This window comes from Mixophyes fleayi, chromosome 8 (assembly GCF_038048845.1).
Source record: "Mixophyes fleayi isolate aMixFle1 chromosome 8, aMixFle1.hap1, whole genome shotgun sequence".
NCBI classification, from domain to species: Eukaryota; Metazoa; Chordata; class Amphibia; order Anura; family Limnodynastidae; genus Mixophyes; species Mixophyes fleayi.
Window position 1 is genome coordinate 16,395,626 of NC_134409.1, and position 15,147 is coordinate 16,410,772.

General features: G+C 40.4%; 1 protein-coding gene across 19 annotated transcripts in view; it reads left to right on the forward strand.

The window, feature by feature from the left end:
• Positions 1 to 1,317: 1,317 nt before the first annotated feature.
• Positions 1,318 to 15,147, forward strand: part of ADGRL2 (adhesion G protein-coupled receptor L2) — a 77,589-nt gene continuing 63,759 nt past the window's right edge. For all 19 annotated transcript variants that reach the window (XM_075181968.1, XM_075181969.1, XM_075181974.1 and 16 more), the window contains exon 1: positions 1,318 to 1,527. In XM_075181968.1, the coding sequence (XP_075038069.1) occupies positions 1,412 to 1,527 (116 nt within the window). In that variant the 5' untranslated portion in view covers positions 1,318 to 1,411. The remainder of the gene's footprint in view (positions 1,528 to 15,147) is intronic.

Genomic DNA, 15,147 nt, shown 5'->3' on the forward strand with positions numbered 1-15,147 from the left:
CCTTGCGCAGCTTATAAATAAAGTTCTTTCTGAAACCATCATTCTCAGAGGGTTCCAAATATGTTACAGTATCAAGAATCGCCATAACAACCATTAGATTTGTCATGAAACTGTTTCCCTTTTAAGTGTTCGCACCCTTTTCTTTCTTTTTCTTTTTATTTAATCTTTTTACTGAATGAAAATGCATTTTAATATAATACTTTTCATCCAAATAAAATGTTGAAAATTATATGCTCCTGACCGGTTCAATAAATGTGTAATGATGACTGCAATCAAGGTAGAGAGCAGGGATGTTATGAATTATGTGTATTTAGCAGTGAGTTTCAGCGATGTGCTCCCTGGGGTATTTTCCGGCCTGAAACTGTGCAGATGAGCCTAGGAAAACAGGAGGAAGACCGCCAAGGGGATAATCGCGCAGGCAAAGTTGTGATGGGAACTAGCCTAAAATATATACACTAGGTCTTGTTTGTCATGCTGGCTGTGTGTTTGTGTGTTAGCGTCTTGTGATGCTACTACAGCCATCAGCCAGAAACTAGAACTGCGTTCTCTCTGCCACCTTATATTCCATTAACATATGACTGCACTTCTCATCTCATACAAACCAAAGGTGCTGTTCTGTAAACACTGACAAGTTGAGATACACCCATTATTTAAAGCACAGTTGTCTGGACGTCATCCTCTAAGGCCAGGTGCACCCACAAAGGCTTTTGTCTGTCATCGGTAGGAGTTTAAAATGGCTTTAAAAATAGGAGGCTTGTTTCTCAGAGCGTTTTGTGTCATCACTACCTGAATTAAAGTATAGCTGTTGCCTGCGCACAGTGTAGTCAGACATTTTGCTAGCCGAACCAATTTTCATGTCTGTTCGCCCTATTGACTCGCTAGGAAATCGCGATAGTGCTCAGGCATAAGGCAAAGACTGATTACAGTAGTTGGTAATGACTTTATAGGATAAACAAATGGTTGAGCTCACCAGATCAATGTATAGGTGGTGGGTATACAAAGTTGGGGGCCTGCGGTTAGTTTGCAAACTATAGTCTTGTATGCATCGGGGGGTAAATGTATCAAGCTGAGAGTTTTCCGGTGGGTTTGAAAAACCAATCAGATTCTAGCTATCATTTATTTAGTACATTCTACAAAATGAAAGCTAGAATCTGATTGGTTGCTATAGGCAACATCTCCACTTTTCAAACCCGCCGGAAAACTCTCAGCTTGATACATTTACCCCCTGGTATTATATATATATTTTTTTTTCCTTGAAGGAAATTTATATTGCTTCTCTCATTGTAATTAGTTTCTTTCTGTTTTCTTTTTAGGTTTTAGCCGAGCAGCACTGCCCTTTGGTCTAGTACGGCGGGAACTCGCCTGCGAAGGATATCCCATCGACCTCCGGTGTCCGGGGAGTGATGTCATTATGATCGAAAGCTCCAACTACGGTCGCACAGATGACAAGATCTGTGACGCAGACCCCTTTCAGATGGAGAATACAGACTGCCATCTTCCAGATGCCTATAAAATCATGTCACAAAGGTACGATATGGCCAATGCATAGAAGAGAGAGCCTCTTTATTAAAAATATATATATTTATATGGCGCAAATATGTTGTACCTCATAGCCAATCGGTTTTTATCGGTCTGATACAAGTCGTGTACATTTGCACCGTAGTAGTAACTGACCCTATTTGTATATTACATACATTTATTACTATTTAGTAATCCATCGCAAGCAGTTAAACAAAAACACAGCATTTTTGACAATGAATCTTTGTAGTTTACATTTCACGATTGTTCCATGGTGTGTGTGACTCTTAGGGGGTATAATCAATGCGCGATGTTGCGGCACCCTATTGTCACTTTACACATGCAGCCGCGCGCAATTGCGGACCGCAAAGCTAATTTAATCGAATATGCCCCTTACTCTTGAATCATTCTGGATGACCTGTGTCTCTCCGACTGTTGTGCATGGCATCCTGGGAGTTGTAGTTCAGCATCCTCTAAAAAGGCACTGGTTTGCCTCAAATGTACCAATTGCCCACACACAGCGGACATTACTAGAGTAATATTCACGCAGTCTGTCTGGTTACTAGTGAATAAAACTGACGGCTGTTATTTTTGCTGTCACTACTATCTCTGTGTAGGCCACAGGTACGTGTTCAGGGGCAAACGCAGGATTTGTAGAGGGGGGTTTCCACACCACGCCGTCAGTGGGCGTGACCAGCATGCATGGGGGTGTGGCTATAATTTTAGACAGTGCTTGGCTGCTCTCCAGCTCTGCCTATCCCTATACTATACATGGGCAATGCTGCATGCACTACTGTTAGGCGCACGCAGCTCTCCCCTTTCAAGCCGAGCCGTGTGGAGCAGGGTCCAGTGACCTCAATTATACAGTGCCCCAGGCTTGGAGGGGGGTTTCCAGCCACTGGGAAGCCCCCCTCGGTTTGCCTATGGTGTTAAAGCCGCTAGCAAATGCAGAGATCACCCTTAGGAATTGTTCAGGCTGGTTTCATAAAAAAACCTTTTATTGTGTTCCATCCGTGTCTGAATATTGGTTCCTGCCCTGACCTCCCAGCTCTCCGCCAGGTATTAAAAGTACATGTGATATGGAACGACTTGACTGCAATGGTCTTGTTGTATTCCAGGATGCAGCTCAGTAACCGGGTCACATTTTTGTCCGACTAGAGTGTCCCTTTGTCCTAGTCTCTGAAAAAGTCTCCTTGATCTCCGATATCAATCAGAGTCTTGTTAGGTCTAGAATATGTTTTCCTCCAGTCCGGTGCCCAGGTGCTCTCTTTAAAACCAGACGCACGAAAAGGATATTTACACCTTGATAATGGAGCTTCTCCTGCAACTGGCAAATGGATGTCCCCTCACTCTTTTTTAAAGATAGTTTAATTAATATTTTTATTTTTCTACCTTGTGCCTGCTCAGGATTTAAACGGATTTGTCAAAATGTTGTTGCCTTAATAATGTTTTTTTTACTCTGTGCCCCCTGCACCAGTTACCGTTCATCTAATCTCCGCGCTCTTCCATCTTGTTGCCTCTGGTCTGCACATCAGAAATCCTATGGGAAATTGTCTCCTTCAGTTACCTGTCATGTCAGCTTCAGTCTCCTCAGACTAGGGGATTGTGAGTGTTGTAACTCTCTGCCTGATCTAATGGTTCAGCGCTGAGAGAGACTGAACGGCCTGCGTTTTCCTTATCTTGTTCTTGGGGGGGAACGAAATTCTGCCTATAATTTCCTCTAGGGGTAGACACGTTTTATTGGCTTTGTCATAATAGAATAGAATTTTTACCAAAAATTGACCATTTTCTGGCTCGATATGTTGAGCAGAATTCACTGTAGTTGAGGTTTGAAATTTAATTTTGCTAGGAAAAAAAAAAAGTTTATACGATGGTCCTGTCAAGTTCATATGTTGCAAGGTTGCTAATGCTATTGATGGATATGTTTATCCTATGTAGACGGGTGACCAATACGCCGCTTTTTAAATCCCGACTTTTAATTTAATGCCTATGACATCATTAGTTCGTTCCATTTTACTTTGCCACTGTGTTTAAAAACACGTAGCCCCTTTCACCATACCCACTCCTGACAGGAGCCAGAAAATGACTTTACTACAGATAGCACAATATTAATGCAGGGACATGAAAACATTGCACAGCTATACTACGAACCGGGCCTTTAAGGTTTATTTTGAAATAAATTTGCTTCATGGATTTATTTTATTATATGCTAGTATTTTAGTTATATTTACTTTATGCTAAACCGCTTAGCTATAAATACGTTTCTGTCAAATTCTTTTAATTTAAAAAAAAAAAAAAAAAAAAGTTTAGTGAAGAAATTGTTTTTAAAAAGTCATCCAGCATTCAAAATAAATAAATATATATATTTATATGTTCTTTTCTCTTACACACTTCCACAATGTTCACTTATAAATGAAGGTGGTATACCTCAGCAGTGTTGTTTTTTTGGTCAGTGTTGTTCTTAGGGAGAGTTTATAAACACGGGTGTGTTTTTAACATAACATCCAATTCCCATCCAAAACTTGTTCTACCAACAACAACATTTTGGCTGCCAAATGTCAGTTAACACTCACATTGTTTGTTAGTTGTGATGAATCTGTTCCGCTTGTTACTTTTGCTGTACTAAAGCCATGTAAGATATTTACTTCTGTATTATTTTTTGTAATTGGTGAATTGGTAAAAAAATAAAATAAAACACTCAACAAAAGAAAATACTGTTAAGAAAACTAGTAGCCAAACGCTTCTTTACAAAGATCAAATCAAAGATGGAAAATCTGTAGCTAAACCATCAAATCTGGTTGTATTGTTTTCTTCAGTATTGTCCTTTCACTGACCACTTCAGCTGTGGAATAGGAACTACTGACACACTATATATATATATATATATATATAAATTTAGAACATAATGCCTTAAAAGCTTGCAATAATTTCCTTGTACAATTAGCTAATTAAGATAGTTTATAAAATAAGCTAACAAACCAGTCTTAAAATATAAAAGAAAATGTCAAATATAAAGAAAGGAACATTAGGGTTAATATTTCCCTGGTCTCTGAAATCATTCATTGATCACTTACGTGGATGGTTTTTGTCTAATGTCTTTTTTTCCCTCCTGGTTTTGCATGGGTTACATACCCAAAGTATCTGCAAAGGATTCTGGGATACAGTCAGTCATTACTTTAGCCCCAGTTGTCAATATCCGCCCCAGAGCACTGTCACTTATATCGACATATAAGTAGTTTGAATATTCAATCTTTTTTGTGGATGATTAATTACCGCTTGTATCGAGTGAGGCAGTAAACATAATGCCAGGACAGTTAATTGGAAACATTTTTTTACTGCTCAAATTGACTAGTGAGTTGTATCATCACATAATGATCTGTAACGAAGGGCATGTTTGCAACAGTATTTTGGGTTTTTAGTATAATCCAGCTTTTTGGACACCTGATGAAGATTCATGGTCACTTACTTCAACCTTGATGACTTATGTATAAAGAGACTTTTTATGGCAAAATAATTTTTTACTATAATATTGCCAAATATTCACTGTATTATTTTCAACACATAAAACTTTGTTTTGGTGCCGATATAAAGACATATTGATGTCTTTAGCATGTACTTGTCAGTCGACATTAGCGGAGACAGCTATCTTATATAGGAACTAATGATCGCATTGCAGATTGATGGGGGACTGGTTCTTAGCGGATTGATGGGGGACTGGTTCCTGGCGGATTGATGGGGGACTGGTTCTTAGCGGATTGATGGGGGGACTGGTTCTTAGCGGATTGATGGGGGGACTGGTTCTTAGCGGATTGATGGGGGGACTGGTTCTTAGCGGATTGATGGGGGACTGGTTCCTGGCGGATTGATGGGGGACTGGTTCCTGGCGGATTGATGGGGGGACTGGTTCCTGGCGGATTGATGGGGGGACTGGTTCCTGGCGGATTGATGGGGGACTGGTTCCTGGCGGATTGATGGGGGACTGGTTCCTGGCGGATTGATGGGGGACTGGTTCCTGGCGGATTGATGGGGGACTGGTTCCTGGCGGATTGATGGGGGACTGGTTCCTGGCGGATTGATGGGGGACTGGTTCCTGGCGGATTGATGGGGGACTGGTTCCTGGCGGATTGATAGGGGACTGGTTCCTGGCGGATTGATGGGGGACTGGTTCCTGGCGGATTGATGGGGGGACTGGTTCCTGGCGGATTGATGGGGGGACTGGTTCCTGGCGGATTGATGGGGGGACTGGTTCCTGGCGGATTGATGGGGGGACTGGTTCCTGGCGGATTGATGGGGGGACTGGTTCCTGGCGGATTGATGGGGGGACTGGTTCCTGGCGGATTGATGGGGGACTGGTTCCTGGCGGATTGATGGGGGACTGGTTCCTGGCGGTTTGATGGGCGACTGCATGCAAAAGCAGTCAGTATTTTTCCTGCATGAAAAATCTAATAACTGCATTAGCCTCCTCGTATTGCAACGTGGTTTGTCTAGCAGCAGATGTGCTCCTTTTTATTTTGTTTTTTGCTTTGATCCTAATTCTACATGAGGTCCGTAGTATTTTTTTTTTATTCCCTTATCCTCCTTGACTTCAGTACATCGAAAGTGACCTCACTTAATTTTTGAATGGCACGGAAAATCTATTTGTTGGATGTAATTGCGATCCCGTATTAAAATGGAAACCATTTATATTCCTATAACTGTATAGGTTGCTTTATCCTTGCTACCAGATTTAACATCTACCGAGGGTGATTTAGAAACGTTATACCTGCGTTCATGTAGCCATTTATCACTTCCTTTTTTTTACGGAGAGAACCTTTTTTTTTATTAAGCTGTGCTGATTTCTGAAGATGAAATGTAACCAAGATTATTTTTATTCAAATATAATTTAAATATTCATCAAAGAGGAGTTCAGCTTGAAACTGACAGCGGCTATTAACATCAAGAAAATATAATTAATTGCATTGGGTATCGCCTAGCAAAGTTAGCCAAATAGCTGAGAGGCCTAAAAGCACTATAGATTGAGAGGCAATAGTTTGTTTTTTTTTATTTTACTGTGTAGCTGAGCAATTAATAATGATGTGGCTTCCTATGTGGGGCAATTAAAACTGGTTGTTAAGGTTCATGGCTTTTATAGAAAATTCATTGAATATAACTTTGTAAACCAGACTAGCATATATAAAAAAGCCGGCATAGTGGAGGACTTGGATCAAGGACTCTGGCGGAAGCCGGTTCAGGGTTAAATGACGTCTTGCAAGCGACCAAAGCAGCTCTTGAAAATGTATAAACGGACTTTCACCGCTTTGGGGGGAAGAAGAAAGAGAAAAGAGTTTTTTTGCTAGAGAAACCCTTAAGTATAAAATTGTGACTCAGAGAAACCAAAGCAAACACAGGTGGTTTGTGGTCTGTCCTGTGGAGAGAAAAAAAACATGGTTCTCTAGCCAGAAATGTGCTGCGCGTGTCTGTAGTGAGCAGCGCTTCCCCTGTAATCCCAGTACATAAAATCCCTTCACAGGTTTTTTTTTTTTTTCTTTAATAATGACGGTGAGGGAAGGCTTTTAATTTTTACATAAAATTCAGATGAAGTGACTATTTTATTTATAAACTCTATTTTCTTTGCAAATTAGCTTTGCGAGTCACAGACGGCAATGAATAAATCGTAAAAAATAAATAAACCCTCAATGCCAGACACGACGGGCCGATGTCACTCATGTTGTTGTATTTTTTTATTTTTTGCCAGTCTTCCTTTTATGCCAATTTGCTAGTTGTCTCCATCAGCCTGGTCCGTGTTCTTACACAGGCAAACATGTCTGACCTGTTTCCTAAGAACATTAGGGCTCGGGAGACGAAACTCGTTAAGAAATGTGGAATATCCAATTAGATGGGTAGAATGCAAAGAGTTTTTAATGAGATCAATTGTCAGTCAGTAAGTGAAATTTGCTTCATCAACTTCATATATATTCAGCACGCGCTGGGCTTTGTAACTAGGGCCCATCCTTTAATTGTCAGCGCTGTGACATGTTTAGCCAATCAAACGCTGACTTCACATGCATATTTACATGTATTCAAAGTATGCATTAAGTGCATACACAAATAAAACCATCCTCCCTCACTTCTTCCATGCAACCATCTTAATTTGTAAGAAAAACATGCAGATATCTGACATTTCTTCATGTTTAAGTCAACAGAGGTCTTTTTTTTTTTTTTTTGTTAAACCTGGTTTATTTTACAGAGTTTTTAGTGCAATAAACGCCTCACAATATTCTCTGCCTGATCAAATGTGCGGAAAATATTGAATTATTGCTCTGTTGTCGTGCCAGTAGAGTATTGGTAGTAATGTAGTTTGTAGCTTAGACACTTGTCTATGTTATATTCGGTCTGGACTCCGTCTTTCAAAGTTTAGCACTTTCTGCTTCTATTTTCAAGGCTGATATCATTTATTTCTAAACAGCTTTAGATTGTACCGAGACCAGACCTCATTGCTCACCATTGCTTTGCCTGGCAGCCATTTTGTATAGGAGCTCCATGAAATGGACGCCCAGCCCACACAGAGCTCTAACCACCAAAAAACACACCCCCTTCAGTAATTACTAAATTCCAGTAATTAGACTACAGTGAAGCCTCACAAGATCTCCCCCTTCTGTGCTGTATATATGTTTACATGGTCTGTAATGACAGATCTCCATGTTTTGATTCCTAGTTTCAGAAAGCAAAGAATATCCCCAAAATGGCCGCTGCCTCCTCAGTATTTAAGAGACAGGTACACTGTTAAGACACAAGCTTAGTATTGTGTGGATACAGAGCAAACGTTGAGAAAACACCTTTGTTACCACTTGTAAGTTGCAGAAACCTGTTAAGTCTTTCATTTAATAATGGCTCCTGTGATACTTGGCAATGTCCCATTTTGGTCTATGGGTTGTCGCGGTTGTGTGTTTATTATAAGTGACTTTGATTTATAGAGTGCGTAGTGAAAAAACGTAGTACCCACTGAGCGGTGATCTTATAGTAGCAATTAAAGTGACAAGATGACCTTCATGAATTTCAGAGAACCAACCTTTTATTAAACCCCGCAGAACAGTGAATGACAACGGACGGCCCTCCAAACCTTCACCTGTGGCCCCCAGCTCATTCCTGCTTTGTCATCAGATTTGTTTGTTACAGCTTGTAACACTTGTTTAATATGTTGTTAACAGATAGGTGCCTCATTCATTAATTAAATGTATTTAACTTATTACTGAGGTTAAGGGTAATCTGCGGCCCTTTTGAATGTTAGAGGGCCACTCCTGTGGCCCCTGTAGGTTGCCCATCACTGTATGTTTGTCACAGGCTTTGAAATTACATATTATCCTGCAGTGTGACCCTGCTTTGTACAGTGTTTTGGGGTTACTAAAAAGCAAACATCTTATACAGTAATTAACAACAATTTCTTTCAAGTTTAATTCATAAGTTTGAAAAGAAATATAAAAGGATATTTAAAAGCACTTCTCCTGCTTATATGTCACTAATGTTACTGTCTGTGAAGGTTTTTCATGCTTACCTTTTGAAGGTAGGGCTTTGTGGTACCTTGCAGCCCTAATGATCATTTTAATAATCAGAGTAGACCTGTTCTTTGTACACAGTAAATTAGGCAGGCTGGGATATGTAGTTCTTCTAAGCGAAAGCATAAGCCTGCCGGCAACTTGCGAGGTCATTAATCAGATTTGTATTTCTTTTAAAGAACAAAAATATGTGTCAATTTAAAGACTGAATAATTTTGTTTAATATTTTCTTTGTAGGTGCCCAATGTAAAACATGATGAAATTATAATAACTTTGGGGCAAGGTTTTCTTTTAACATCCATATTTTTATTGAATTTTTAGTGTTTCAGGGGGGAGGGTAGAGAAATAAAAAAGAAGGGTGGTGCAAGGTTTTTGTTTTATTTTTTTTATACCTTTTGCAAACGTGTTTTTAAATCTAGGCAATGTGAACTCTGCAAGTAGAGCCATTGCAGCTGTCTCTAGCATAATCACCATAACTGCTCCTAAGGTAGCACTCTTTGTTGTGTAATAATCTTAGTATTACAATCGTTACCTTGGTGGTGTGTTGATATTGAGTGTCCTAGTAGGATCTTATTGAGAAAGTAGCCAGGCCCAGAGGATCCCCAAATGACAGACAATTACAATGCACTGGTTGCTCATAGTCTATTGTAATAACTTAAGATGTTGCTGTGACAGGACGGACTGCTTATGCCACCATGTCTGTTGCTGCTGGGTACCCGCTGGGCTTACTTTGCCACCGCCCCCTTACGTTATCCCAAGTGCGCCCTCTTGCCGCAGTAGGAGGGGCTTACAATGCTGCCACCACTGGACTCCTTATCCGGCATCCAGTACCGGGTTTCTTCTGGGTAGATGTCACTGCTAGGGTACTCCCTTGCTGGTCTACCTGGGCTAGTACTCCTGACCTCTTACTATAAGTCAGGGTTGCTGTGGATGGATCCCCCCTGGCCTATCACACTGACCAGAGCTGCTGGGTAGCGGGTAGAGCGTTAATACTGGAAAACTGGGTCCAAACCTCAAACAGCCGGGAACAGATTAGATTTTGGGTTTAATCTGCAGGTCACAGGATTTTCAACATGGAAGATATTTTCAAGCAGGTCTTTGAAGCAAGTGATGTTTATTTGCTCTTCACTGGTTAAAGGTACCAGTGATCAGGTCAGACGAAACAAGAGCAACAACTTTTAATACAAAAAAGTGCTGTTTTTATACACATTTGAACACAGCCTTACTGGGTAAGTCAGCCCCCTCGAGGTCTGAGCTATTTTTAGAATCAGGCTGTAACCTGCTTACCAAAACATGGATTTACCTGCAATGCAAAGCTAACAATATTTACACTTATCTGTGATTTACTAAACCATTGCTGTTATTTCCTGCGTCTTGTTTCAGAGGCAGGAAATCTACTAGCAAGTCAAGGGGTCTAATTAACATGAATGCTCTCTTCAGACAGTTGCAGAATACACATTCCCAAAGAAATGTACAAACTCCAAACAATCCATTTCCCCACATCACAGTACACAAGACTTTCTGAACAAAGGCTCATTGTATCAGATATATCAGAAATAAGGCATTTCCTTTGGCAAGGTTAACACAGAAAAAAAACTATTTTTCTCCCCTGGTTTCGTAAATAAAGATTTCCTATATCAAAATATACACAATATCAAAAATAAGTGCATTGGCAATTATATAAATAAGCGCCCTGCGCTATCTCCTTTTAAATACATTTATGCCATAAGTTATTTATAAGTGATCCAGTCACAGTTGTGACATTCTATTCTATCATTTTCCAGAATGTACTAGACCATGATAGCTAGAATCAGATTGGTTGCTATGGTCAACACCTCCACTTTTCCCTTACAGACGCTTTAGCACTACGTCTATGCCTTCCAGCTGGGCACAGCAGTGCACTTTTTACTTTAAACCGATGTAGTATGACTGCTGTCAAAATAAATATAATCTTATTATTTTCTATCGGAATCAACTAACTTTTCTACACAGCATATTTACAAGGTGCAATTGTCTTGTGATTTGAGGTCTGTATTGCTGTGTATTTTGGTATGGTATGGCTGTACATTCCCTCAGTGTTTCTACAAAATCTTAATTGGGACATTTTTTTAGTTCTGCGCTCAACCCTATCCCCTAAGTCCCCCGCTGCAGGTCTCATAGGGTTAAAACCCGATCTCTATGATATTGATCATGATCCGACTGTTCGTTACAAACCCGTATACACGTACTGTAATCCTGATTGTTGTGTTACAAATTCACGTGCTTAATGAGTTAAAGTCCTTACATTTTCCTCATCTGACCTAATAGAAATGGGCCCTAGGGTTATTTCATTGTCATTTTTGTACATGTATAATGCAACGTACAGACTGTTCTGTACAGAGAGCTTCTGCAATCTTTGTTTCACTTTATTAATAGGATCGGGTGCAGCAATACCACAATAAAATGGTAGATTATCAGGTGGAAATTGAATATTTTCCTTGCTTTACCACAAACCAACTTTTCAGTAAAGCATGTCTCAACCTCTAGACTATCCTGTTTATTCAGCAAGGTGTGATCACTGTGTGTTTATAATGTCCCTGTAATGGATGGATTATAAATTGAATTCAGACGGTGCTCAGGGAGGGATAAACTCTCTCTCCAGTTTTCCCATACCCTGCCATATAACGTGCAGGTCGCAATGATCTCACATACGTCTGCCTCCCTTATATATAATTTAGCATCCTCTCCTGTTTATATCACTGACATAATAGTGCGTGCTAGTCCTTCCAAAGAGCGGTGTCTTTGCCGCCTCACGGCACAATGGCTTGTACTTCCAGGCCTGCACACGGTGTTAGCACGTCTTTAATGCTCTTCACTCTTAACGTTTTATAGGTCACGATAAACTGTGTCTCGAACACCAGTCACTGCTGGCAAGCGAACGCCCGCTTCCTCCTCTCACCCAACTTAACCCTTTATCCGCCGGAGAAGCTATTTCTCCCAACGCTTCCATGAGCACCGAAATGAGATAACATTCTCCGGTTTTAGTTACCTGCGCTCGAAATTTGTCTTCCGTCTCTCTTAGAGGCTGTCATGTGAGCAGAGTTTGATTTCCTTTGTTGGTATAAGAAGAGATCCGCAAAGAGTGTAGGATGCCAGCCGGGCACCATTTAATGCACTGCTGCACCAATCATCTTTACATAAACAGCTCCCTCTTTTTAGGATATAAAAACAGGACAGCGCGCACATTTGTATTCTGTTCTCAGCTTTAAAGGTTCTGTTTCAGGAAAGGAAACCAGTGATATGTAGTTAAATCTGGAATATTTTACCTCATTGTGATGCATAGATTCATACGTTTAAGGAAGTGTGTGCTAAATCGCATATTAAAGGAACAGAAAATAATACATGTTTTGTTAAGTTGTTCCTGCTGAGAGGTGATTTATTCAAAAGCGATTGCTGGTGTCAGTAGGAGCGATGGTATTGTCTCTGATGTTGGCCAGATACAAGCTGGTCCTATGGCTCAGCACCGTAACGGCATCAATGTCCAATTTGGTCACACGTAGAGGTCAAACTGGAGTAAACACAGCCTTTCGGCCTCTCAGACCGGGCTACGGAGTAACTTGTGGGACTGTTAATATGGTCAGAATATGGGCCGGAGACACAGTCTGATAGTGGTCATTCAGCCTGATAATTATTTGACCAATTTTGTCTACTGATGTTTTCAGGCAACACACACTGCCATATTGCCTTGTGGCATCTCCACTCATATATCGAGAGATAAGAACATAATCCTGATGATATTTCAGATGGGAAAAGACTGTTTCACAGAAGCGCAGTTCCATCAAAACCATCTTTTAAGTTAAATTTGTGTTTCGGCGTCCCACACTGCAGGACAACAGTTGGTTCATGCTGTGTTATGGTTTTAGTAGGCTGCTCACCATGAAGACCAAACTCCGCCATCAAAGCGGGCAAAGAGTTGTGGCCTAATCTGTAATGAGGCAAATGTTTTCTAGAACTGTTTTGAAAATTCTGCTTTATTTTCCCTCTATATTTTCACAATACATAGCGCTCAGAATTAGTATTTATTTATTTTCACCACACAGCTCTGCTATGATTATTCACACAGTGTCCAATTCAGTTTACAATCTTAGTTTGGATCTTGAGACAGGGGCAACCAACACGCCAGTCATTGCTTCCCTTGGACTGTTAATCTGTTTATTGACATATGGGTGATAAGCTGAGCCATTAGGATAGATGCTATATCCTGTGGATGAGAGCACAAATTTTGCTATGCAAGAAATGTTACTGACACATGGAGATGTCTCTCTCTCAAAAGCCTCTTTTTCTGTTTTTTGTTTTTTAATGAGCATTTTAATTTGGTTGATCTTTTTACGTTGTATTTGTTCCTGTTTTGACTATTTCTATCTTAGTTGGAGATACGGGGCCTAATTTATTAAGGAGATTAAGGCAAAAAGAGTAAATTTTCCTGCTGGACAAACCATGTTACAATGCAAGGGGTGTAAATTAGTTTATCATTTTGCACATAAATTAAATCCTGGCTGTTTTTTTCATGTAACACACACACACATACTTGTTAGCTTTATTTTTACACTGAAATTTAAAGTTGAGCTAGGACAGTGGTGGCTAACCTGTGACACCCCAGGTGTTGTGAAACTACAAGTCCCAGCATACCCTTCCAGCAATAAGCGGATATATAGTAGCAATGCATGCTGGGACTTGTAGTTTCACAAACACCTGGGGGTAAATGTATCAATATGCGGGTTCTTCAACACCCGCGTGTTCAGCCTCTTCCGCGATTAAATTTCAAGCGGCGCTGCATTGTAAAGGGAAGTTAACCCTTTACAATGCAGCGCCGCTTGAAATTTAATCGCGGAAGAGGCTGAACACGCGGGTGTTGAAGAACCCGCATATTGATACATTTACCCCCTGGAGTGTCACAGGGTAGTCAACACTGATCTAGAGCATGCCCTACCCCAACTATAAATCTGTCCCCACATTTTAAATTTACCTCGACCTAGATTGCAACATGGTTTTGCCCAGGTGCAAAGTTACTCCTTTGTTATGCTTTTTACTTTCCTTAATGAATCCGGCCCATTGTGTGAATTTGAGCAAATTCTTAATCGCTGCATTAGGAGACAGTTTCACAATTTGCGACGTATTGATGTGAAACGTGTGTGTGTGTGTGTAAGTACATATGTGTGTGTGTGTTCATCCCTACACCTCACTGTTGGACCACTAAGTGAAGTTCTAGTTATCGTGTGAGCCGTTCATCATGCTCTGACATAGAAGTGATAACAATAACCTCATTCCCCCGTCTTGCATTGACCATTTACATAAACTAGTCTGTTGCTCTCTGGTTTTGTCAGCGATTGTGACATTGTATTTAAGTCTGTCAGAGCAGCTGCTTTATCCGGTTTCCTCTATTCGTAGGTATTTGCATATCTGCAACAAAAAAAAAAGAAATAAAGCAATCTTTTCACAAGCGATGTCTGAGATGTTATCGGTGTTTAATACTAGAAGGGGATTTGTCATTTTTCTTTTCTGAACTTGACTTTACACGGCTCCTTATTTTTTTATTTTTTTTTTAGATGGTAACATTTAACGCCGGCTAAGTTGCGTTCGTCTCTTTATGTTTGCAAAAAAAATATGTTGCTCATTCTCATGCTAAAACGGCAGATAAGAAAGCCATCATTTTTCTTTGTACGTTTTATCGTTCCTGGAAAAATGTAAGTAGCGGAGGTGAGCTCGCAGGATCCCTCCTGGAGGGGAAATTAAACAAGATAGCATTTCGGGTAATAAAACGTTGGTTGAATGCTTTAGAGTTTCTGTTCAGTTACCATGAACACCTCCAGCAATTCTGTGTCACTCTCTTATCAGCCACTCCCCGCCGGCTACCCACCGCTCTCCTGAATGGAATCCTATTTTCTCTCTGTGCTGGGGATTTCAGGAATGGAGACACTAATTGTGTAAACTCACCAGATTCCTACAGTGTTAAGCATTCTGATAAAAGGATTAAAAATAGAAGTGTATGTGACGGGAGCTTTCTTTACCCCTCGACAGTGGAATTTCTTTTGCCCTTTAGTAAATACATAGAAAAAGA